Genomic DNA, 25,914 nt, shown 5'->3' on the forward strand with positions numbered 1-25,914 from the left:
CTGTAACTATTTATAATTCAAATGTAATCAGGGCTTGTTGTTGTGACAGTGACTACTACTGCCAATACAATTCTACACTACAAATCAAATTGAAACCTGGCAAGTCCCTGACACCGAAATGTTGCTATATGTAACCAAGAGTAGATAAACAAGAGTGTGCAACTCCGGATCTCTCCTGCATAATCTGCAGATACCCCCGCCCACGGCGGAATTTTTTGTTGACGTCACCTTTATTCAGAAGAACGCGCATTTTGCCGCAGAGCAGTGTGAGCGCACGTGCTGGGCACCGACCTTGTAGTGTAAAGCCGGCCAAGAGCACGAGGAAAACTTTCCGAAAGACTCACAGCGCGTGCGTCGTCAAAAAGATTACGTCAACAAAAAATTCCGCCGTGGGCCTACCCATCCGCGAGTTGCACACTCTTGTTTATCTACTCTTGATATAACTGTTTTTTAACAGTTTGATTGTATCGTATGGTTCTGACCAGGGAATCGTAAAATACGGCTCCCCGGCTGGTGCTTTTCGAATAGAATCCAAGCTTTCCGCCAACGGCACCAAGGCCTACCCAGACGAACCCGGTCATCAATCATCACCGTGCTGAGTTTTAGAAAACTCCCTCATCTTCATGATCATTGTCATCCAACATCAAGTGCACTTGATGAAGTTGTGTGCGTACCTGGGTGTGGTGGTATGCTTGGTGTACATGCACGCGTGCGCGCGCATGTGTGTGTGTGTGTGTGTGTGTGTGTGTGTGTGTGGTTTGGCCTGGAGAGCACTATGTAAGTGGTGCTTTTCAGGCACAATCTTCCTCAGCCTACTCTAGCTCAACTGATGAGGGATGAATTCCCCGAAACACTATGTATTGAGCAGGGAGTGGTGCTTTCTTGCAGGTTTGCCGAGTGGAAGGTGCCACGTGCTCCTCGTGTGCTCTGGGTGGCAGCCGTGAATCAGTCAAGTGTCGAGTATGGCAGGAAGCGTGTGTTCCTCGTTGGAACACCCAACTTCATCACTAACACCGCCGAAGTCGCAACTTCGAAGTGAATATACGAGATGTTAATTGATAAGAAATCTAAGTGAAAAATAGGCAGCAAACGCGGCAATACTGACCGGCGACTGTCTCAATGGTTCTACTCTTCTAATAGTAATAACTTTAATAATAATAAAAGAAGGTTCAATGCAGAATGGTTGCACTTCTACAGAGATATACAGGTAAGAACCTTCAGCAACATGCAACACAGTGGGCGTTGAAATACATGCTCATCGCAGTAATCAGCACAGTAAAAAGAAAATCGATTATGATATTATCGGTACGTTAAAAAAGCACAGTAAAATGTAGCAAAATCTAAGTACATTGTACTGTGAGAGCGTGATTTAAAAAAAAACTACATTATATGAACATGAAAGCAGAGGCAGAGAGCCAGCATCAGGCTATTTGGCTCAGATCAGAAGAGCGCCTTTTCTTTCATCAATAATGCGTTCCATTCCTGAAACAAGATGTAACGAGACCTGTCCTCTCACTACACACAACTGTGCTATAATTTCCATAAGAGCCAGGTATATCACATGCAACCCGGGCCCGTGAATGCCACAGACAACCACATGCCACACAGCCACCATCACGCGAAGGACGGACAGCTCCCTTTCTCGAACACAAGCGTGAAGCTCGCAGGATTCGAGTAGCAGGCATCAGACACACACAGACCCATGTCACCAGTGCTGATCAAGAGGCTGTAGATATCTACTTCAAGTAGGTGTGACAACTCTGGGAGGACCCATACGTGTACGTGTAGCAGTGAACTGTGTAGGGAACACAGGCGTGCTTGGTTCAGTAGCCATGCTTGGAGTTTGTCAACAAGAGCTATCCAATAATGTAAGAGCTCCAGGATCCAGTACAACATAGCCGCCAATAAAGTCGGCAAAAAACACCACTCAGCTTAGCTCTGAAGCCGCGTACTCTGCATGGCAGTGGATGCCAGTGGACGGAGTGCTTGAACTTCAGCTGTCTTTTCCGACTACCTTGTTAGCCCACTTGTCCGTCGCCGGTCTACGCTGGACTGTAACAAAAAAGAAGGGCAGAATAGAGACATGCATATATCACTGCCGGTATTCCATAGGCTTGTTGCTGCAACGCATTATCATCATATTCACGTGGCAGTCTACGGCTAGCACAAGTTGCTGGGCCGGTACGACAATGGGCCTACACCCAACATCCCCGCTGTCACAGGTCAAGCACTGCTACTTGCCAAAGTCGTCCCAGCGCCAGGTTCGCGGGCAAAAGAACAAATTGTAAAGTCACTGGAACCCAGTTCACTCTTCGTCAACGTAGAACTGAGCGTTTTGTTTTGCGTACAGATCATTGATATGATTGTCCATGCCATGAGAACATGCTTGGTGACGTAGCTAACGCATTCACATACCAAAAACAATAATCTGGCCTTGAAATAAGCTGGTCTCAGCAAACTAGAAAGTACTGCAAATGCAACTCCTATGGAAATGAATGAGACAGAACTGATGGACACATCCCTCCTTATAGGACAATATTGTATATGCTGGCTGAAAAAGGAGTTAAACACAGCTAGACTTACTGCATTGCGCTGAGAAAAGCGAGACTCGATCACCTGCAATGTATACGATGGAAACAGAGACATCAATCGCAATAACCAAACACATCTGTTTTACCAAAAGCAAAACAAAAATGATGGATAGTACACTTCATTCAGTGATGTGAAGCCCTCTCACAGTAGGGTGAAGTCCTCTCATTCAAGTCCGAGCTAGAGTACAAGACAGTCCTCACCGCATCTCTGCTCATGCTATTGTTGATTCGAGACATTGCGGATTGATAACCCTTGTTGACTGGTAAGCCAGCTCAGAGTGGTCTCAGCCGCCAAAGCAGCAGCTACTTGTATTCGAGTGCAGACACGGTACATCCTGGGCCCCTTGATGATACTCGTGATGGTGCTTTCCCCCGGTAAATCAAGGTCCCAGTGCCACAGTAGCACATGCACCGACATGTGCCAACATTCTGATAAACGAATCTACAAAAACAGGCGTGACACGTGTGTGAGCTGGAAAATTAAACTGTGCTACACAGTATTCAAAAAGTGCTGCAGTAAACCAGCTCTGGCAGATTTTTCCATCGGCTGGCTAGGGAAGTGAGACCTGTCTGTACACCGCTGCCAGCCATTTGAAACAGTACGTACACGTTGTCTATACGGCATACATGGGCATTGGCCAAAAACCAACCTTGTTGAAGAAGTTATGAAGTTGAGGGCGATGAGCTGATCCTGGGGAGAACTGCCGCTCGTTAAGACAATCCTGAAAACAAAAAACAAAGAACACATGAGGTGGCTTAGGCCTCGGTCACACTATGTCAGAAATGCTGCGTCAGAGTCATGAGTATTTCCATGGCAACTGATGAAAACGCGGGAAATTCGAGCGTCAGACGCAGCAGCGTCTGACACAAGCAAATTGGCTGCGTTGACGCTGCTGCTGCATGCACTTGCATGAAAAACAGTTTCTTTTGAAAATATTCAAAATAGCGTACCATACTGTACTCTATCGTAGCGATTTGTTTCGCCAGAGTGGTTTGGTGAAGTGCGTCAGGCCCCGACTGCAAAAGCAAAAATGCAATGTGACTCCACGTCAGCGTAAAGTGTTGGAGTTTTGACGCTATGTCCAGCTTCAAACTTGCCGTAGCGTGACCGAGGCCTAAGAGTGAAGTCCTTGACTACAGTTTTATTTAGTACCATACTAGAACGTGTATTGTCGCCGCATACGTACTTCAATTTTCAACACAGCAGTTCTGGGGGATACATTTACTGGGGTACGTTTTAATCTACTCCGAAGTAACACGTTATCAACCCCCATCGTACATCATATTTGGCAGTCTTGAGACTGACTTTATAATCGAATATACCTCCGTGGCTTTAAAGGTGCGGACATACGGTATGTATGTATCTAGGAGTTGTCTGTAAATGGCATATCAGCGTGCGTCACGGCTGTACCCAGAATTTAGCAATGTTACCTGGATCATACCGAAAAGTGACAATTGGCTCTTGTCACACTCCCATGATTCAAATACAACACCATTCCTACGATGCAGATTAAACAGTAGCCGGCTCTAAACTAACGCATGAACGTTAAGGTGGCTCGCTCCTATTTCTAAACTCGTCTTCTGCGCAGGTTCTCGCGCATCCTACGTTCGAGAAAAGTGCATGCGGAGTGAGTTTGTACCGCACTCCAGTTTCGAAGGGTCCAGCTTACGCATATGCACTTGTCTGAGTACTCGAGTCTAGAGAATGAGCTTTTTCTTCTTTTTCACTGGTGCAGATCAATTACAGTCAACTTCGCTAATAACGACTGCGGATATAACGACAATTCGCGAATAACGACATAATGTTCATGCCCAGAGCAAAGTCCCATCCAACTGTGACACATATAATGAGACTTCGGGTATAACGACACTTCGCGAATAAGGACACTTTTCTGATGCCCCGCCGAGTGTCGTTATAAGCGAAGTTGACTGTACCCGTACTCCTAGATCCTGCTTGCACTCACTCCTTCACTTTGGCTACTTTTTTAGGTGCTTTTTTTACTTGTGGAGATTGTCACCGGTCAGAGAAGTGTTGGGATGTCCCTTCCAGCAGGCATTGCCCATGTCCATGGTCGGCATATTGTATATTGCGCCTTCATATCTTTGACTAGCCCTAACCTGCTGTCTGACAGGTGTGTCATTAGTGAATGTACATGTATACTGTCTCTCTTCACAACTACGTGCACGTAACACAATATTTACAGTGCACGTGCAGTGTATATAGCTAGATCAATGCACAGTAATTCCTAAATTGTGGCTGACTCTGTCACATTGTCATTTTCACGCGACATACATTCTAAATCATCGAAAAAACCAAAATGCATTTCTACGTGCGCAGAAGAAGATTGAACACATTCTTTCCTTGACATTAGTTGATGGCACCAGTCGCATCTAAGAGTGACACTCTATCTCAAACACATTTTACGCAACGCTCAACCATATTTTAGTTGCGCTTGTTCATAGATAGATATCAAATATATGACACTTATATCCCCACCTTTTTTTATAGAGAAGAATGTAAATGCTACCTTGGACAACCACCGGCACCGTGCAGGCGATACTCTGAATCCTGATTTTGAATAGTTGCCTTCGGATCACGGGTATGATCACGCAAGTGTGGAAACAAACCCCAGTTCTGAACCAACAACTTCCTGTACGGCAGTGGAAACACGAGGAACGCGTGCGTGATGCCAGCAACGGTTTCAACTTTGAAGACGAGGTATACCAAGAAATGTGGGCTGACATTCTGAAACTAACACCTGTCCAGAATGGAAGAAGTACACAATGCCCATCTCTGGAGCCTGTACATGTCTTCCTGATGGCACACATCCTACGAAGACCAATTGTGGTGTTTGGTGGTGAGTTTGTGCTGGATGTGGACGCCCCCAACCAGTACAACAAAATCACTTTCCCAGAGTGTACCTGCCTTTGATGCTCGACTATAATGAATGCTCGAAGGACGCATTATTTGTGTGCTACAGGAATGGCCACTTTGCACCCATCCTTCCTGACAGCTCGTGCTCTGGGATCCCACTGATCAGGCACAATGGTTTGTCTCTTCCGACCAGCTACCTCCTCGAGAAGGAGGATAGTCAGACTGCACTGGAACGATATGTTAGCCTTGCTGTCGTCTCCCCATTTGTTGCCAAGTGTCAAGCAGAGTTGTCACTGCCGCCTGATATTCAAGCTGTTGTGGATTCGTATGTCAACAAAGTAACCATGATGCGTTCGGCAGCTCTAGCTACTCCTACAAGCAGGAATAATAAAGAGAAGGCTTCCGTTGAGCTGGACAGCGGGTCACCTAGTGACGAATTCCCCGTGGTAGGTCGAAGAATAATTGATGTCCGGTACTTGGCCAGTCAGCTCCGGAATGGGTGTACAATGTGTGGCCATCACCTTCATCTGCAGAACTGTGTAGATGAAGTCAAACATGGGCTTGCCAGCCGGTTTGAGCTGTTATGTCTGCGGTGCAGCTATGCGACCGTGGTATCCACCTCCACAAAGCACAGGCGGAAAGGTGTATCCCGTGGACCTGGGATTTATGATGTGAATACCAAAGTTGCAGCAGGTAAGCATGTTCCTCTTTTTTTTGATGTGTCATTGATACAATGAAATGCAATTTCAAAGTTACTTCAGTAGATGCTTGTTGATGTTTCCCAAAATGACCATTGTAAGGCTTTGAAAGTCTTGATCTGTTAGGTATGTGATGCTTTCCAATTCTGCATTTATTTTCCTCGTGCAGGCATGGTTCACAGCGGATTTGGCGAGACCAGTGTAAATAACTTTTCTACCACCATCAACATACCAGGCATTCGCCACAAGACATTGAAACGCCGGGAGAGAGAGAGGTTGGTTTACAGATTGAATCACTGTTAAAGCGATTGTGCAGACGTGCTTCGGAGGAGGAGAAGCGTCGCCACACCAGCTTCGCAAATAGTGTACCTGTATGCCATGACCAGGATGAGGATGCTGATGACCGTGATGATGACGATGAGCAGCCTGACGATATCGCAGTGCTACAGTCAGATATGTCTGAGTACGAGTCTTCAACGACCACACCTTCAGATACACATGCCGAAGTAAAATAAAAGTCAACAACAACAACAACAACAACAACAACAACAACAACAACAACAACGTTCTGAAGCACGGGGAGTAAAGCCACTCACCACACACAGTGAATCCGCGCCGGTCCTCTCCGTGAGGGCATTGCGTCGTGGCAAGGAGCCAACACCACCGACCTGATCCTTTGGGCACAGTAGAACAAGATACATGTACAAAGACACGGCACAGCACACATGTAACCACACGACGGGAGAAGGCGGATGCCGCCACAGCCACTAGTCCGAAGACAAACGTGCATAGCATAGTTCGAATGGCACTGCAATCCCACCGACACACCATCCCCTGAAGAACCACACAAAATGATGGGGACCACGTATCGTTGCCGGCATACACTGGTGGACGTCAACTCTAACCTTCAGGTATTTACAACAAAAACGGTACTCCATCACCATAAAACACATAGTATTGGGCTGGCAACAATTCTCTATTGTCACACATGTACACAAGGCACCGAGAGCAATAGGAAGTGGACAACGTACCAGTTTCGTACCAATGATGAGCACCGGGAAGAGGTCGGCACCGAAATGCTCAGAGTCAGTGCTGCATAAAAAGAGTGAGAATAAGCATAACTTGAGCTCTTTGTGTAGAGCGAGGAACAAACAGAAACACGAATCCCTAACAATTCACAGGTAAGATGGGGTGGAATGAAGACTAAAGAGCAACATCCGACATTTCCTTGCTCAGTTGAACACCAGCGCAACTGGCTCGGCATGACACGATATAAACAAAAAAAGAGGTCGAGGAGCGGACAGAAAATGAGGGTACTCACCTTATGGCCTCCAATCCTCCATCTAGACAAGCAAGCAAGAACGATAAGGAACAGAAAGGAAGAGGCAATCCATGTCCGCTTGTAGCAACAATACTGGACTTGTACATGTACAAGATCAACACGGCATATTTCTATGGCTATGGTGCTCGTCTGCGCCAGACTGAGACTATGATCTCTACACTTGTATGTACACTCTAGCTGCATTGTGAATAGAATACAGAGGAGGTTATGCGAATAACATCATACTTTAAAGTACATGCCTTGCACTAAGACCTTGTGATGCCACTCAACACAAGTACACACTGTACACCGCAACAGCGTAACTACTGCATACTTCCTCCTTGACCAGAGAGGAGGTACAGGAAGAGGGGAGGAGGGAGATATAAATATATATTACCGTAAAGTCTTGTATAAAAGCCGCGGCTTCTATGACTTTCTTGGTGAAATTTTGCAGGCTTCTATATGAGACAGGCTTCTACACAAGACAGGTATTTCTATGTATGTCAACACTAAATCCAGGCTTATGTGTGATTTGATGGGCCCAAAATTGCGGCTTCTATTCGAGGGCGGCTTCTATTCAAGTGCGGCTTTTATACAAGACTTTACCGTATGTATATATATATATATAGACTCGGGTGGAGAGCCAATGGTTAAATTTATAAGAAGAAAAGAGGACCAAAGAGCTACAAGTTACGCTAGAATATCCACTAACACCACCAGGTACTTTACAATCAGCTCTGACGTTCTACACCTAACTGGCAATCAGCTCTAGCACCTTAGAACCTTCCACGCTGGAAGGCTGTTGGAGTGCGCATCCAAGACGTGCTACAGCTGATTGCCAGTTAGGTGTAGAACGTCGGTACCGCTGGTCAGTGTCGTGCAATGTTATCACATGAGCTGATTGTAAAGTGCCTGGTGGTGTTAGGATATTCTAGCGTAACTTATAGCTCTTTGGTCCTCTTTTCTTCTTATAAAATTATAATTATAACTTAGGGGCCGTCCGTAATTATCGAACGTTTTTCACCAAACGAATTATTTTAGTTTAGACCCAACCCCTCCCTCCCTCCCCCTCAGAACGTAAACAAAGTTTGACATATGCATGCATAATACAACAAAAGTTGCAAGTGTGTAACTGCTCCTATGGGCATGCACATGTATCAATGTTTTCTGAAACGAAATTGGTCAACCCCCTCCCACCCCATAACGAAATTATTTCGTTTTGTGAAAAAAGTTCGATAATTATGGACGACCCCTTATATATACCCAATGCTGTAGACAGCAAGCTGTTTCAGCCATAAAGGCCTCATCAGTACAGCTTGAAGCAAGCCGAGCTACCAGCCATGGTGCAAAGGAGGCACCAAAGACATTTTAAAGATAGCTCGTCGCTCTAGCGCCAGAGTGATCCGACTACGAAAAGTAGCAGGCAATGCGTAATGCAGCAGCACTAGTGCAGCCTACCGAGAGTGTTCAACAAGATGAAAGCCGAGGAGCTGCGCTGATGAGTTCACAAAGAACGAAACAGCATGCTGTCCGCAAATTGAGTATATAGAAAGAGAGAGAGAGAGAGTAAAAAAACCGAGAACACACATTAGGGCGTATCGTACATACCGGTACCACTTTGATCTGCTTGGGTGACTTCAGTCAGCCACTTGCTCAAGTTTGCGTGAGACTTCCAATTCGTCAGGTCGTGGACCAGGATAAGACCTAAAACCAGAACGGAGAATACCAAAATAGCACCTACTATTGGAATGGACAAAACATGCCATCAACTATCAGCAGAGTCATCATGCTAGATTAGATACAAGAAGACATGAGCTCATGGGTCCTTGCTTTGCTGGTCATGCTTGTGCGCATATCTACTATTGAATCTCCTGGCAATGCCCGGCTGTACCAGGCTCACTCGTGACCAACGTCTCTTGGCATTTGGCCACATAGTAAGTGCGAATAAGCACGAAAGAGTGCACAGGCACACGTGTCGACATACACCTTCAGCATAAGCTTGGGAATGCCCTTGATCCTGCAATCAAGGAAAGAAAAACTACAGATTTCAAGCTCTTCACCACCATCATCAATCAGGACTCAGAAACTCCACAAACTAGTTTTCGGGCATTTTCTTCAAGTGAAATATTAGAAACTAGAACCAATGAAACATATCCTTGATAAGATTCGTATCTCCGAGAAAGTTTAAGGATGGCAATAAACAGAATCAGCTGAAGCATCATTTCAGGCGATTCTGTTTATTGCCATCCTTAAACGTTTGTCACCTCGCCGCCTTTTCAAATATTTCCGAGAAAGCTATTCGATTCTATAATCACTGGCACTTCAATTGACTTTCGCTCCACACAATTCAAAATCTCCCCCCCCCCCCCCCCCTCTCCTTTACAAAAGCTCACAAGTGATACTATTAAGTTAATAAGTTTTAACCCGCACAACACACACTATGTATAAACACAAGCTACCGGTATAATGTATATGGACTCACCATGGCAGGGCTGATAGAAAATGGAACGGCTGCCCTTGTGCCCAGAAAAGCCGCCAATTTCCCAGAGTTCAATGCAGAACGTCTTACTGGTAGTGCCCTGTGCCACGGAGGTCTCATAGAGCTGTGCACATTTGATGCATCCACACGCACGCAGACATAGGCACACAGAGTCTTCACAAGAAACCTAACCAACGCGACACGCAATCTAAATCCCCGCGTGACCAAGCCGTCTCAAGCAAACCCTTTCTGCTGAACACGGATGACCTATTTTAAGTACAACGCCCGGGCACAGGCGTGCATTGTAAATGACCTGGAGTTTAGTGACCATGATCATGATGTGCACCAAAGTAGCCAGCACGGATCCAACTGACTTGGAATCAAAGCATCTAGACATACAGGTATACTGCAAATACTGCCTGGCCAGACTACTTCATTTGAAGTACAGCGTATTAAATATCTTGGCGGCTTCTGCGTGTGTGTGTGTGTGTGTGTGTGTGTGTGTGTGTGTGTGTGCGTGTGTTCGTGTGTTCGTGCGCACGCACGCGTGCGCGTACATATGTCAGCTGCTGTGTCACGTGTGTGCTTGCTCATTCATGTGAAAGTGGCTTTCCCATTGATGGGAACACCCAGACTGTTCTCTCTGTGCCTGGCATCTGCATTGGACATCTGAATAATATGGAGGACTCCTCAAAAATCCTCATCATGTTCCTGATGATGTAGCTTCACGATGTTCCAAAGATCTTCAACAATCAACAGTTGAAGACAAAACCGTATTTCGTATTTGGTCAGACTGTCACAGGGAATGGTCAATAGCTGCAATTTACTGGTGTGCAGCATCAGGGTTTTCTAAAAATTATTACGGCTCTGCTACAGTTCTTTTACCTTCACGTCGACTGAGCAGCCTACTGTCCATGAGCTCTTCAGGAGAGGTTCGTCGTGGCAAATCAAGTGCACTAGAGATGATTTTCCAACACCTGCTTACAGCAGAATGATTCCCGACAAAAAGTTTGCAACTATATATAAAATAGAAACCAGTCATTTCTATGAGCAGATCAAGTGAATACTCAGAGCTCACCAGAATCTCCGACTACCAGTATTCGAACTCTATCTACGTCTGCCATTTGGACCTTGATGGCGTATTACAATTTACACAGAAACATAGCGTTGTTCGCCACAATCAAGTCAAGGAAGCTCCGAAGTGAAATCACAAAATGTACATGCCAATAAAAAATTCGATTGTTTGAAAACAGGGAAAGATCTAGTAGTAGTACTGAGTCTGTACTACGGTACACGTGTGTAGTACCGCCCCGGCAAAGGTACCGGGTACTGTACCCCCGGGTCCGTCGCAGATCTAGCCGCAGCATGCAGCAGTTGGGCCCGAGAGTCTCCAGGCGCTGCACGTGCCGCTGCTGCAGCAAGTGGCTTTCTCCGTCTAAAATCGCATTCCCAGTGTAGTACATGTAGTACTAGTAGTAGTAGTAGTCGATTTCGACGTCGACTGATATGACCAGAATCTGATGCAGATGGTGGACGCTCTGCATCTGTGCCCGTGTAAGTGGACTTCTAGTTCTCACTGTCTCTTCAAGTAACTTCGTTCAAATCAAAAAGAATTTCCCATTTTGCTTGTGTTCCTTGCGCCGATCGCTTACGCGGTTACGCGTGCCATGTTCGTTGATTGTGAGGATTTTGCCTGCTGCTCAAGCTCTCATAGATCAGCAGACAAAAGTTTAGTCACAGCGAGTATGTAATGGCGTCGAGTGGAGGCACAGCGGACAGTGACCAAGGTGACAGTAGTTGGCAAAGTAAGGAGCCAACAACAGCAAGCGCTACAGTTCCTGATGATGGTGGTACCAAAGTGGGTGAAAACTTCATGTCGGTCGTTGTCGTGGAGCCACGAACTCACGGCGTTGGAAAGAAGCGGTTCACAGATTACGAAGTTCGGACAAGGGTAAGCGGGGCCGGGAGGCGAAAGCCGAAAGGTGCGGAATGAAAGTATCTTTGGTGGGGGGGGGGGGGGGGGCAAGTGAAGTGAAGGACATCATGTGGTATGCATGGTAGGTGCGCTACATGTAGGATATCCAAGATGGGGGAGAGGGTGTTGTACACTCGTTTCCCCGGACGTCCTAGATCCTTGTTATTACGCTACTGACATTCTACATTTTATGGGGGGGGGGGGGGGGGGGAGGGTGAGGGGTCACCGGGTGTGACATATAACGTCGTTACATACTGCGACAGTCTCTACTGTGGCAGAAGTACATGTATTACTAATTTACTATTACTTCAAGTAGCTGGCAGAATTCTACCAGCTCAGTCAGTCTCTTTCAGGTCACGGTGCACTGTGGTGACGAACTTAGGAATACGGGTCAGCAGCGTCACTGTATTTTCCGGATCGTTAGCCGCACAGGGAGTCTAAGTCGCGATGCGCTAGCTGATTTGCCACTCCAGCGAGTCTGCTGACTCACGCCAAGTGCATTAGCGTCCAGAAGCGAATTCGCTGACTCACCACCATGGCATTATTTGCATAACCCATCATCGGGACATGTGTGTCAGTGTGTGTGTGTGGGGGGGGGGGGGGGGGGGGTAGCAACAACCAGTGCATGCCGGAGTACTAGTAGTGTGTTGTCTTGTGTGTGTGTCCGGAAAAAAAGAAGAAGGAAAAATAGGGATTCACTGGCCGGAAAAAGCCGCCGTTCTATCAGCTGTGTGATGGAGACCATCATGGCTAACATTACATTGTAGTGGCGGTCAGTTCATCAGCATTGCAAGCTGTTCAGTGAATGGTGTAATCTCAGCACGAGATAGGTTGCTCGCTATCATCGCTTCAGCGTTGGGCATCTGTGCGTGTGTGTGTGTGTGTGTGTGTGTGTCTGTGTGTATGCTGCGCTGCTTCTGTCCTTTCATAGACTAACGTGCCTGCCTTTGCTGATCAAACTGACTCGTCGCATGAGCTCTTCATGGCCGCAGCCTCGGAGCAGGTACATCCGGTATTTGAATGCCTGGATAACAGAAGTTTTAACTGCATAACATTATGTATCCATTAAAAATAAAAAAAGTTACATAAAACTGGCAATGATACAGCTGAAAAAAAAGAACCTTCCGTTGTACACTTGTGTTCAAGTGCTATACATGTCATGAGTAGCAGCCTGTTTTGCCGCAGTTTGCACCTGTTAGCCAGGGGTTGGATGTCCGACTCACCACTACTGTAAATCCGACAAGTCTGCCCGTAGTAGCACAACTCAGCTGCACGCCTGCACTCATGACCAATTCAGCCGCGTGGCTAGCTGTACTGCCAGTTTCGAGATCTGATATACACAGAAGGCAAACAGAAATGGTTACAACGCCAAGCTTTGTCAGTATAATGTATGTGTGCACGTGCTTGTGTGTATGCATGTGTGTTGATGGGGGTAGTTTCTGGTTAGATAAATTATCGTGTGATCAATGGTGCTAGTGAAGCCTATAGACTACAGTCAACTTCGCTAATAACGGCTGCGGATATAACGACAGAATTTCCATGCCCAGAGCAAAGTCCCATCTAACTGTAATACATATAATGAGACTTCGTGTGGCGACACTTCGCGAATAAGAACACTTTTCTGATGCCCCGCCGAGTGTCGCTATACGCAAAGTTGACTGTATATCAGATCCTCTCTGGTTTAGCAATCCGCACTACAGTCCATTAAAAAAAGATGGGCCCTGGCTCCGGCAAGCTCCTGTATTTGGCGATTTTTCGTGATTTTATCGTACACAGTGCAGTGCTGCAAAATTGGAAATTGGAAAAAGGTCCAAAAAGGGTACCCAAACTGGGGTTCGAAGTGCACTGTTGCGGGCGGGGTCAAACGGCCTGGATTCTGATGGTTTTCCCCAACTCAGTGCTTTTGGGGCAAAACCTGGCCGAAATCCTATTCTTGTTAGGGCTTGCTTTTGGCGAAATAGACTTCAGAAACATAATTGGAAGAGGATTCCATAGGGGATTGCAGAAAAAATTCTATAACTTTGGTTGAAAGGGACACTCCTGGCCCCCAGTTCCGGCGTCACGGTGTGGCCCGGCAACATGCAAACCAATGTGTACCCTATAAGTCAGGGAATCCGATTTCCAAGTCCATCCCACTGAGTCACGCCGGGATTTCTGGGGGTGGCGGCCAGCAGTGACGATGGAGTGCTACAGGCTCAGCCAACCTATGGTCTCAGCCCCCAATACCCGAGCAGCATCATGTATAATTATAGTACTTGAAAGAATAGACCTAGTGATTTGGCAATTTTGGAAATTCCAGTACCAAAACCTTATGATGCTGGTGGATGCTGCTGGTGTATGTTTGCATAGTGTGTACATTGTATGTAAGAATTGTTGCCCAAAGATTGTTTTTTTGCACGAAAATCGAATTGCAGCTGAGACTTGTTTCTGTCTTATATGTTTGGAAGCTCTACTCACCGGGAAGCACTCAGCCGGACCGCTGCAAGCAGTTCTTGATTGATCCGGCCAAACCATAGCCTTTCATACGTTGTGTAACGATCATGATTATAGTGTATGGTACTGTATCCGCTACACAACCTCCTCAGCAGTAAACACGTGTTGGTGGACCAAACGCTGCCAGCCCGGGTCCTGTGATGACTTGGCCAACCGGACCGTGGCTGTGGATCGTTCCATTTCACCCGCCCCCATTGTTCCCTTTGGTGACACAGTGTCCATCTCCGGCACTCCACTCTGTACTCAGCCGGGACAGCTCTCCGACGCGCGTGACCACGTCAAGCAAGCAATCTGCCCCGCGCCCAGCGCATCTGGGCCGAGATTGTGAAATCGGTTGAGTCTGCTCAGTGAGACCTGTCTTATAAGTATCCGATGACCAGAGAGTGTTGATAGTGACAGTCACCGGGGGCCCATGTGACGTGTGCCAACATTGATACAATGTATCAATTTTGCCAATTCCACCAAATGATACATCATGTGTCATGTATCATTTGGGGACCAATGCCCTTTGTTGACATGTCGACGGGCGACTGCAGTCACAAGTTGGCAGAAGCCTTAGGCTCTGGTGCTAGCCATCGCGACTGGTGCCTTGGTAAATAGCGGCTAGTTCGCCGGGTCTATTCCGACTTGTTCTGTGACACACACACACTCTCTCTCTCTCTTTCTCTCTGGTTGCTGCAAATATTGTGAACGGATTCGACGAGCGGTCCGGGCCGAGGCCAGGGCAACCAAAGCCTTGCCCTAAGGCCCAAGGGTTGTACTGGCCCAGGCTAGCTGCGGGAGTGGTCTACAGCAGGGAAACCGGGTCACTTTTAGTACTCCGACTTCGTCTACAGCACTGCCAGCCAGGGAGTAGTAAAATACAGATGTTTTACCAGGGCCGTAGCACCAGAATCAAGTTTCAGGTCACGAGTCCGGCCAAAAGGGAATAAATAATTAATACTTGACCAGACTGAACAGTATTCAGGCAAAATAATGCCGGGTGCCAGTGCATGGATTTCTGTGGGTGGGCCGTCAAGTTTTTTTTTTTAAATAAGGTCAGGCCCGGGGCCGTCGGAACCGGTTCGGTTCAATGTGGTCAGGTCATCACCAGACCAATTAACTTCAAGTGTTGGCCACCAATGCATGTTTACTGTTGAGCAGGCTATGCGCCGTGACTCGTTATATCATCATAATAATAATACAACCTTCCTCCCTCGTTAGTAGATAATCTCTGGATGCAAAAGGCACCGGACCAACTCTGGCTCAGGTCACCCCCTGGGATTCATAAACCGGGGAAATTCTGGGTACATGTACACTGTGTATTATCGATCCTGCATACATTTGTACATGCTCCCATACTATAGTAGGCCATACATTGTCCATTGATATCCATGCACAATTATTCTCTGTAGTGGGCTTTGAAAACTTGAAAGGGCCAAATTCTGCTATTCAGTCTGACCGGATTTTTCCAAAACTACCCGCGGGAGATCCCCCGGACTCCCGTCAAACCGGACCAACTTCGCCCGCCTTCCGACGGGCCTGTATGTACTAACCGGATTCGTTATAACGAGGGACGACCTGTAGTGTGAAAGACTATGCCGGGTGTGACCTGTCGGACCCGGATCAAAAAGGCTGCTTCCGGCGGTCCTGAAGCCTAGTGAAGGTCTGGCCGGAACGGTTGCTACAGCCCTGTTTACTACTCCCTAGATCCCCGTTGCCAACACTCACGGTTACTTTAAAAGTCTTTCAGGACCCCCTGCCCGAGCCGGTGAGGAACTAATTTCTCCCTTGTATTGGCCAAGGAGGCTCAAAGGGATACAAACCCGGGTTCGGTTATGTAAGCCTTGCTTGATTGTTGACCCGGGCTTGTATTATAGCCTGGTTTTGCCGGGCCTGTATGCAAGGCCCCGGGCCCGCCATGTTTAATTTCCATAGGAACGGAGCCACATTGTGTGCGGCTGCGGCCGCGGCGTCGAGCGCGAGGCGAAGTACGTCGTTTCTGCTTGGTTGAGAAAGGCGGAGGTTTGATTTCTACGCACGAAAAATAGGAAGAAGAGATATCGCAGCTCTCGTTTCGCGTGGTCCCTTTGTCATCCTCGGTGAAAGCCAAGTAGTAGTAATTAAAAGTAGCGGATCAACATAGGCTTTTAGGGCATTCACCTCTAGTGTTTTGGTTGGTTGTGCAACCGGTGCCAGTGGAGCTTCCACTAGTGCAAGTCAATCCGTTCCCGCACTGTCACAAAAATTGTTTTTAGTAGCATACTGAATTGGCCAAATGGCGACAGGTGGAGACGTAGCGGAGAAGCAAACCAAGCGGCTGGCAATGAGCGCACAAACCCTGGATGATGCTTATGCAGCGCCTGCTAACTTTTTGGAGATTGATGTGCTCAATCCGGAAACACATGGTGTTGCAAATAAGCGCTACACGGACTACGAGGTTCGCATGAGGGTAAGCCAGGCAGATCGGCTGTTGGAACGATTATGTGGGCATAGTGCTCTACACACTTCATCTTTTGTATTATGCGACGATGCTAAGATCATGGACGTGAAAATCTTTCCATTTGCCTTGAGTGCAAGCATTCTCTAAAATTTCTAAATTTTCTCAATTGATCCTCTGAAGCCTTCTCAATCAAGGGCAGTGATCCACTAAGAATAATTGAAAAAGAAGAGTGTTCACTATAGCCTAATATGGGAGGTTAGTTTGTTCATTTTGAAACTCTCCCCACCCAGTCTTGGGTGTGCTGGTGAATAACACTTGTTGGTACGACTGCCACGACCGGTTTCGCACAAGCTGTGAAGTACCGCGAGAATATCCCATTCTTGTGAGAGCACCGCATCTTGATTTACAGCCAGCGAAAGAAAAATCGTATGGCGGAGTGCAACTACAATTGTAAGGTTGTACGCGGTGTCACCATGTAAGGCCATGTTTACATGAGGCGTTTCAACCCGGGTTGAGTTCGACCCGGGTCAGATTTCAACCCGCCATGTGCACAAAGTGAATGGCGCGTTTACATGACGCATTGCGCTTGACCCGGGTTGAAATTTCGCCCCGGGTTGATTTCAACCCTCCCCCCAAGGGGAGGGTTGAAACCAACCCGGGTCAAGAAAATCGTACAAACGTACTTCTGTGCGTATCTCGCGCCAGGTTTGAACAGCACTGCAGATGCAAATTTCGCGCGAACGGATTCACGTGACCATGCAGGACTGTAGAAGTGGACTTTTGGCGGCATATCAGTATTTGACCCGGGTCAACTGTCTTCATGTAAACGCTCACCTATTTTGTCTATCGTACAGACTTTCAACCCGGGCTGAACTCGACCCGGGTTGAAATTTCTCATGTAAACACAGCCTTAGAGCCGGAGTGTACTAGGGCCACGCAGGGCCCTGCACCAGCTCACTGCTCTTATGTAGAGCTCGCTTCTACACTCTTATGCCAAATCCGTACTGTGGACAATGCTTTACATTTCCGTAAAAATACGAACAAATACGGGCGGGTGGTTGGCAACACCGTGATTGCAGTGGACGAAAGCACCCTTGCTACTACCACATCCATTGCGCTTGGTGGTCCGGATGGTGATAAGTTGATTGCGGTGATGGGTTGCTGCAGTAGTTGAAGAAATGGAGCAGTTGAGACGGAACCCATTACATAATAATGCTTGTACGAACATTATTTCCACGTATTACTGTATTTCCCAACATTGGCCCTGCAACGAAAATATGTTTCGCCCTGTAAATAAGTCCGGGCTTGAGATGTTTGAAATTTTCAATCCAGTCCAAAAATGCGAGGGGGGGGGGCTTTATTTATTCTAATACACACAGTACAACTCAAAGTTTCACGCTCTGGGCGATTTTCAGGTAGCCTGGCCTGAAGATGCCGAGAGCGTGACACTTTGAGTTGTTGCTATAAATTCCTCTCTCTCTACTTCTGTGTGTACGGGTTCCACTTCACGGCGTTGAGCACTCTTCAATCGGCGAGGGACTCTGCTTGTGTATTATTTAGTTATTATAGTCTACAAGTCAAGACTTGAAATCCAATGATTCATCATGTAGTTATCAAATGGCACCATGTCGAAAAGTGTCCGTAACCAAGAGTGTGCCACCGTGATCTATTCTCTATGGGCCAGGTCGCAGGTGCACGACACGCCGCCTTCACTACAATCATGTAGCTATATCTGTGCACTGTGGAAAATCGAACACCACACATTCCTTGTGGTTTGAAGCCAACTTTCGCACGGAACTGAAGTTCATGCATCAAAAATTAAGAGGTCGCGTCAGTACTGGAAGGAATCAGGCAAGAGCGGCGGTGCTGGTAGGAGAGATTGGGTTTTTTGAGTGCATGAGTACAGTGTGTGATGCAGGCGAGTTGCGTAATGAAGGCAGCATGCCACGCATTGACCCATAATTACAGTTGCACCCTCTTGATTATGTAGTCTTGATGTCAGCTTCAAGCATGTACCACACACTGTACATTGGTCGGAATGTGAAAACAGTAGAATCCCGCAGATAAGCCCATGCGATTTCTCAAGGACATTTCGGTGGGCTATTACAAGAACATGGGCTTATACGCGGGCATGGGCTTATACGCTGACACCAAAACTATGCTATTGAAAAGTACCAAGGAAGTGAGAAGTACATTGCTGAAAGCCACTGTGCAAACCAAAAATAACCGCTGATTGTGTTGAAATGTACAAAAAACTACATGTACTACGTACATGGTACGACCAAGAGTCCATAATTCTGACTCTTGGTACGACCTAGGCCCATGGGCTTGTACGACTAAACTTCGCGATGTTTGAACTTGGCCTGGACTTACGCGCGAGCATGGGCTTATACGCGGGTGGGCTTATCCGCAGGATTCTACGGTGTCTGATACCTGACGGCGATGCCAGCTAACTTCACATTATGGTAAAATGAACGTGTATCTTCCGAAACTTGAAAGTGTTTGCGAGGTGTTATGGTAATAATAAATTGTAAGCCCCCTTCCTAAAATAAGCCCCTGTTTGTAATAGGCCCAACACCTCGAAGCGTCTGTATTCTGCGTACAACTTCTAGAAAGCTTATGAAGATTGGCATCTGTATCACTGATTGACCATCCAGTTGTGATGGCTGTGTGAGCTATGCCATGTGGGCGATCTGGGTGTTTTGATTCGAAGACCTCGCACCATCCTATCGCATGAATCCTGTGAAGCCCGCTATTTTATTTGGCATAAAATTCGTTGTGTTTCAATGGCTACCTGTTGCCAGTTGATACCTACTGAAAGTAAGCTTGTGCATAATAACCTATGCATAGTGTACAATGTACCCATCGTTTAGCTCTGCGGGGAAAGTCCCCCTCAACCGTGCCTGCCAAATATGGGACAAGTTACCCCACGGAAAGGCTGCAGCCATGTCTTATGCATAGATACCATACCGTTTAGGAGGCATGCTGTTCACAACATTGCCAAGTAGTTTGCAAGAGTCCATGGATTCTTGGTAGAAGGCTACATGTAGCTATGGTGGCAATGGTGCCTCGTGAATTGCATTCGTTGTTGGGTTGGAGCTTATTTTTGACAGTTTCTTCCTGAATCGTCTCGCTCATTTTGTCCGTCTTTCGGTCTTGTATCCAGTCAGGAGAAAGTGTGACCATCTGTGTGTACTTCAAAGTTCTTGGAACCCAATGTCTGCTCTCTGTGCTTGTCCTGCGTTGCTCTGCTTATAGTGGCTCTCCTCTGTTTCTCGTTTTCTTCCTCCAGACCAACCTGCCCATTTTTATCCTGAAGGAATCAACAGTTCGGAGGCGGTACAGCGATTTTGAATGGCTAAGATCAGAGCTCGAGCGGGATAGTAAGGTAAGGACGTCTACTGTGAACGCCTCTTGGACTTTGCGATCTTTCCCCCTGAGGCCACGAGATTGCCATTATTAGAATGATGTGAAGACTCCAGTGCACCATCATTATTATAATTATAGTGGTGAAATGGTGGTAAATATGCGCCTGCCCACACATCACTCTCTAAGCTGCAGAGTTCTGACAAAGAGCACTCCTTCTCTCACCATCACCATCACCTTGGAGAGCGTTGTGTGTGCTGGCATGTATTTACTGCTGTTTCGCAAGGTGTATTTTTACCACCATTTCTCCGCCAGATCGCCATTAGAGTATGATGTCTTCTGAGAAACTTGCTGCACTCGTACGTGTTGTGCTTGTGTTCCAACTGCCCCTTTCCTTTGAGGGGTATTCATGTGACAATTGTTTCCTTGTGTATGTGTTGTGTTGGTTTAGATCTTAGTGCCAGCATTGCCTGGTAAGGCTCTGAAGAGGTTGCTGCCTTTCCGTTCAGATGATGGTAAGTTGTATGTTGGCGTGTTGTAAAATAGGAAGTTAAGAGCAGTTTGCGTTGTTAATTGTTGGCGAATGGAGTTTGAACACAGCTTGTATTGGTGATACTACTTGAAGTAGCTCTGTACACAAGGGTGGTGCATGCCTATTTGAGCTTGGATGGTGCTATGCATTGTGCTGCTGATGGCGTACAATATGCTGGTACAGTGAGAAGTCGGGACTGTGCTGATGGCTTGGAAGCAAGTGCACACACACAGTCACCCCCCCCCCCCCCCCCCCCACACACACACACACACCATGTACCATGTATATGCCCGTCGCAAGAGAAGCACGCAAATCTGCAATTGCACTGGATGTGCACCCACAGATTTTCTCGTATAGCAACGATAGCGGACAAGATCTGAATGAGGCAGATTAAGACTTGTGCCAGATAACTGTCTAATCTACACAACCTGCGAAGCCTTGTGAATCGACCACCAATGCACGCCTGGTCTACACCACACGGAGTACATCGGCATAAAACGGCGAAGACAGTTACCCCTATACACTTGCTGGGGTAACCAGTATAGACAACACGCTGCTTTGATAGAAGCAGACACTAGATGCACTGGTACCTTGAAGTGAAATTGGAGTTACTTTACCAACCAGCCTCGGCTACTGAGTACTTGGAACCCAGAGCCAACAGACATACCAACAACCTCAGCCATGAAATCTATAATAATAACGAACACTGGATTGTGGAGCCGAAACTAATCCAACTTCCGAATGCTTTGACAAGAAGGTCGCCTTCCGCCAGGTTGGCACACACACACACACACACACACACACACACACACACACACACATTCTCCCTCACCCATTCTATCCTAGTGCATGGACAGTACTACTACCATAATGTGCTGTCAGAGTACTCCCTCACCTAGCTTTACAGCCAGGTGAAGGACATCATGCGGCCGTGTGCAACTGAGAGCATACGTGTATAACGATAAATGCACGGACCGTGACCTGAACTCGGCGTGAGTTTGTGATTTGGCACCCTTGTCTGACTTACTGGTGTGATCACTGATAGTGTGCAGGTGCTCAGCGCTTCAGAGTAATGTCTACACTGCCACTCACTGATCTGCGTGCTGCGGCTTGAACTAGTACATGGCAGATCTACAAGGTGATTGTAGGGCTGGGCCTAACAGTTACTCATGGCTATTCTGATATGAACTGACTTTGCTGGTGGTGTGTGTTACCAGTTGCTTAGGTTTGTTGCTGGTTGTATTCCTCTCTACTTGTCTCTAGGTATCTTTGAGGATGACTTCATTGAGGAGAGACGGGGAGCTTTGGAAATCTTTGTCAACAAGTAAGTGATGGTCTGTCAAATATACTCAACCATATTTGCTAGAGTACAATGCACGCTGTGCAGACCATAGTTGGATGGTCTGACAGAGCTTTTTCAAGGACGCTGTGATGTGCCTGTCACTGGCACTCACCCCGAGATTGTGGTGAACAGGTCGCGCATGGAAAAATATACGAACTGTAACAGGTTCGTCTCCACCAGCGGTTGGAGCGATTTTGAAGCTTTTTCTTTTTCGTCCAAGCCATGGAAGGGCTTCTTGGCAGCTGCTCTGACTCGACACGAGCGACGAACATGAAGTTGAGCGCTGTCCTAGTGCTTCTTTCACCTCCACGTATCCATTCCCATACAGCCTGAATTTGACCTGGGCTTCACCTGTTCACCAGCTATTCAAAAAAATTCGACATAATCCCAAAAAATGACCGTTGGTCCGTCCTTGAAAAAGCTCTATACCATGACTGAGAAACAGTAGGCACATGGTTCAAATCCTGCTCGGAAGCGGAGGGCTTTTCCCAACCGTGCTGCAACCCATAGTTCATTGGGCATGCATGTCTTGGCACGAGGGTAACGTAGATGCAGCAGAATCGACTTTTCTTCTTTGACCACTTTGTTGTGGGTCTGACCTACAAGCACTCGCCTCCCATTGCTTTAGGCCTCGGTCACACTACGTCAGAAATGCTGCGTCAGCATCTGAATCAGAAGTTTTTCAATGGCAACTGATAAAAGGGGGGGGGGGGCAAATCGGGGCTGCGCTGATGCTGCGACTGCAGGCACTGGAAAAACGGTGTTTTTGAAAATAGCGTAGCATACACGTTGTGTTCATGTGCTTTATATTAATACAGTAACTGCCTGTCCCACAGGACCCCTAGAATCAGGACTAATAGCGTCCTTTCCGATCACTTGGCCCTGCATAATAGGAGCGCCTGAGTGCGGGAATGGCATTTTGGGGGAGTATTCTGCACAGCTGGCTTAGTAACGACTCTACTAAGGAGTCTTTGTTGCGAGTGTGCCTGTGACGACACTATGCAATGTGGTCATTGGTGTGTTTGGTGTTGCTCATTGGTGTGTGCTGGTGTCTGCTTGCCTTTGTGCCCACCTGTTGCTGCTTGTTGCAGGGTATCGGGTCATCCACTCGCACAGAACGAGAAGTGCTTACACATGTTCCTGCAAGATAAGGAGGTTGATAAGAACTATGTTCCAGGCAAGGTGAAGAACACCTAGGTATCCTACTGCTAGCCAGGTCTAGCCACAACTGCCAAGCTTCGTTTAGTTAGCCCTTGGACTGCTGGGCTTGCCTGTTTCTGCACGTCCATTTGTCTGGACCGGAGAGAAAGAAATGGGCAAGGAACTTAAATATGGTCTGTACGAAGGCCTCTTTGCTTTACGTTTAGTGTTTTGTAGTTTCATTTTCTGACTGCCTACCATATCTGTCTGAGTGTGTTTGCTCACAAGCACTCTGGTTAGACACGAGTCATGTGGGTAGTAGTGTGTTGCTCCTCTTCCTTGCACTTGCCACCGGCTATTTGCTCCGTATGAGGTTCAGGTCTCACAGAGTTCCGCTGGCCTGAGCCTGGTCCTCGGCCCAGCCCCCCCCCCCCCCCCCGTATTGTGCTGTGTCTGCTGGCGGCTGTCAGTCCTCCCGTTGTCTGTCTGTAACGCGCGCTGCTTTTGATTTCACCTAATTGCTTTTTGTTTTTATTTCTGGGGTGGCCTTGGCAGCCATAATCATTACGCGATGAGAGGTTGTGGTTCCTGTGCTAAATTTGAGAGTACATGATGCAATGCTTTGCTATGCATGCATGCATGCATGACACCAATCTTATACTTGTACATGTTTCTATTGTAGTAAGCTAGCAGAATCTTGTTCTGTACTTTTTTCTTATAATTGTTTCTCCCCTTTGTCTTAGTATCATTTTATTGATCTAGTGATATGCGCTGTTTACCACTGTCCACCTGCTCCTGCTTCTTCATACCTTATAGTACTTATCTTTGACACTCGATTTGTGGATATACAGGAAGGTGGACTTGCCAAAACTATCCCCAGGTGCTCTGGTTGTGTGCGTGTGTGTGTGTGTGTGCGTGTGTTCACCACTTGTCTCCTACCGCTACGTTGTTTTCTCTCGCTTGAGTCCAGCTTGACTTGACACAGGCGCAGAGTTACGTTATTGTCAGCTCTGCAGTGGAAAGGCGGAGATGTTCACTAGTTGGTTTTATTTTGTTGCAATTTCTCTTTAGTATGTGTACCTGGCCTGACTCATCTTGTTTGAAGCTCACCTTACTTGTAGGTTGGCTTTGTGGGAACCATGGGTTCTACATGTATCTGGCTACAGGTATGAGTGTGCTGTCGTAGACTTTCCTTAGTCTGATTCTTGACTGCCCTCTGATGCTCAAGTGGTGTTTGGACTGTCTCACCCACACGTACACCCTGGCCGGCATGATGCTGCACTCCAAGTAACTCTGTAAAATGTCTACAAAGTCATTACTGCTCATGTGCAATGGCTGCTCCTGTCAGCTTTGTAAGCACCTGGCTGCCTCTTCATGTTGTGAATATTTTGTTGTTACCATGTTCTGCAGGCTATCTAGCCCTCCTCGCGTTGGCCATCGTACACACATCTTTCCATCTCCGCGCCTAGAGTTCATTGTGCGAAGTTTTCAGAATTCAGCAATGTGTACTAGGTATGTGTTTGTCGAGTTGTCTTCCACTGCTGCTGCTTTGTGTCTTTTCTTGGGCTGACATGCTGGGCTGTGACATCTGTGACGTTTTATCAGGCTGATTGTGTGCCGAACGGGTAGTTGGGTGAACTAGTGTCTATAGCGGGGACTGATTCATACTGTGTGTGTTTTGACACCGCATCTGGCACTTGCAGTGAGTTGTTTCACTGTTAATACTTGACCTGGTGTCAGTGTAGTTAGCACCAGTCTATCTCTTCCGGCCCGTGGGCACACTCAGTGTTCACCGGACGTGCCAGCCTAAGTTCTGGCGTTCAGATCGTCCAGCACTGCAGTGTGCGGCGATGTTTTGTGTGTGTGTGTGTGTGTGTGTGTGTGTGTGTGTGTGTGTGTGTGTGTGCTCATGTGTGCCCGTGTCTGTACTACACAGTGACTGTGTTCAGTGACCAAAGCCATGCGAACACCTTACCCAGACAGCCCTGGGGCTGGGGCTGTGCTCATGCCTGCAGGGGAGACGGAGACTTATAGGAGAACTGAGAGATCAGACTGGACTCTGTTGTTGGCAGGGTGAGTTGTATCACAACTTAATGTCACCATTCTATGATTATAATATGGCTGGAAGTATTTCTGTAAGTTCTCTGTCTATACATTCATGCTTGTCCTCAATTCAATCATGTTTGTCCTCAATTCAAGACGAGGGCTAGTAATGATACAGTGCCAAGCTGGGGGTGAGCTAGCCTGACTTGTTCAACGAATGTCGTCCGTTGCCCCCAGCTTTGTGTGCTGTGTGTGTGCTGTGCCCTGCCCGAGTGTCCTTATTGTGTTAACGGCTAGTGGGATATCCAGTGGTCGGTCTTCCATGCGCTGTTTCTGCTCTAAGATAAACATGGCTGCTTTCATTTGTTGAAAACCTTCTCTGCATGTACCTCTGGTAGGTGTGCTTGAGGAGAGTGGTGTGAGTAAGAGTGCCTACACTTGTGGGACACTGTGTGCAGGTGTGCATGTCTGGAGTCGATGTACGCATCACCTGAATGTCACGATTTAACCCGTGTTCATGATGGTTTGGCATTTAAAAAGCTTCTCTTTACTTTCTTCTCCACTGTACTGTGTCCACACCTGTCGGGAGTCGGTGGATGCAGATGTATCCGATCGTGTCAGCGGTGAACCCTTGGGT

General features: G+C 47.2%; 2 protein-coding genes across 3 annotated transcripts; one reads left to right on the forward strand and one right to left on the reverse strand.

The window, feature by feature from the left end:
• Positions 1 to 956: 956 nt before the first annotated feature.
• LOC135805020 (rab-like protein 3) lies at positions 957 to 11,207 on the reverse strand. The gene is made up of 10 exons (XM_065319008.1): positions 11,043 to 11,207; positions 10,850 to 10,941; positions 9,968 to 10,088; positions 9,094 to 9,189; positions 7,486 to 7,507; positions 7,196 to 7,256; positions 6,761 to 6,838; positions 3,242 to 3,313; positions 2,584 to 2,616; positions 957 to 2,052 (listed from the first exon to the last, which is right to left on the reverse strand). The coding sequence occupies exons 1-10, from the start codon at positions 11,086 to 11,088 to the stop codon at positions 2,011 to 2,013; spliced, it is 663 nt and encodes a 220-aa protein (XP_065175080.1). The 5' UTR covers positions 11,089 to 11,207; the 3' UTR covers positions 957 to 2,010.
• A 337-nt stretch (positions 11,208 to 11,544) lies between these two features.
• On the forward strand, positions 11,545 to 24,107 carry LOC135805023 (sorting nexin-12-like). Of its 2 annotated transcripts, XM_065319011.1 has the most exons (6): positions 11,545 to 11,915; positions 12,871 to 12,942; positions 20,147 to 20,242; positions 20,672 to 20,735; positions 22,016 to 22,076; positions 23,186 to 24,107. In XM_065319011.1, exons 1-6 carry the CDS (start codon positions 11,715 to 11,717, stop codon positions 23,289 to 23,291), a joined length of 600 nt encoding a protein of 199 aa, XP_065175083.1. In that variant the 5' UTR covers positions 11,545 to 11,714; the 3' UTR covers positions 23,292 to 24,107. The 2 variants fall into 2 exon arrangements, with proteins under 2 accessions (XP_065175083.1, XP_065175084.1); XM_065319012.1 differs by lacking the exons at positions 11,545 to 11,915; positions 12,871 to 12,942 and adding an exon at positions 16,438 to 16,863.
• The last annotated feature ends 1,807 nt before the right edge of the window (positions 24,108 to 25,914 follow it).

The sequence above is a fragment of the Sycon ciliatum genome, chromosome 1 (genome assembly GCF_964019385.1).
Source record: "Sycon ciliatum chromosome 1, ocSycCili1.1, whole genome shotgun sequence".
In the NCBI taxonomy this organism is placed as follows: Eukaryota; Metazoa; Porifera; class Calcarea; order Leucosolenida; family Sycettidae; genus Sycon; species Sycon ciliatum.

Excerpts from the sequence above, each read along its gene's own strand:
- LOC135805020 (XM_065319008.1), bottom strand. The coding sequence starts at position 11,088 with ATGGCAGACGTAGATAGAGTTCGAATACTGGTAGTCGGAGATTCTG. Across the intron at positions 7,257-7,485 it reads GGAGGATTGGAGGCCATAAG|CACTGACTCTGAGCATTTCG; the intron begins GTGAGTACCCTC and ends CTTTTTATGCAG. Across the intron at positions 3,314-6,760 it reads GCGCGGATTCACTGTGTGTG|GATTGTCTTAACGAGCGGCA; the intron begins GTGAGTGGCTTT and ends TTTTGTTTTCAG.
- LOC135805023 (XM_065319011.1), top strand. The coding sequence starts at position 11,715 with ATGGCGTCGAGTGGAGGCACAGCGGACAGTGACCAAGGTGACAGTAGT. Across the intron at positions 12,943-20,146 it reads TGGCCGCAGCCTCGGAGCAG|ACCAACCTGCCCATTTTTAT; the intron begins GTACATCCGGTA and ends TTCTTCCTCCAG. Across the intron at positions 22,077-23,185 it reads TTGGAAATCTTTGTCAACAA|GGTATCGGGTCATCCACTCG; the intron begins GTAAGTGATGGT and ends TGCTTGTTGCAG.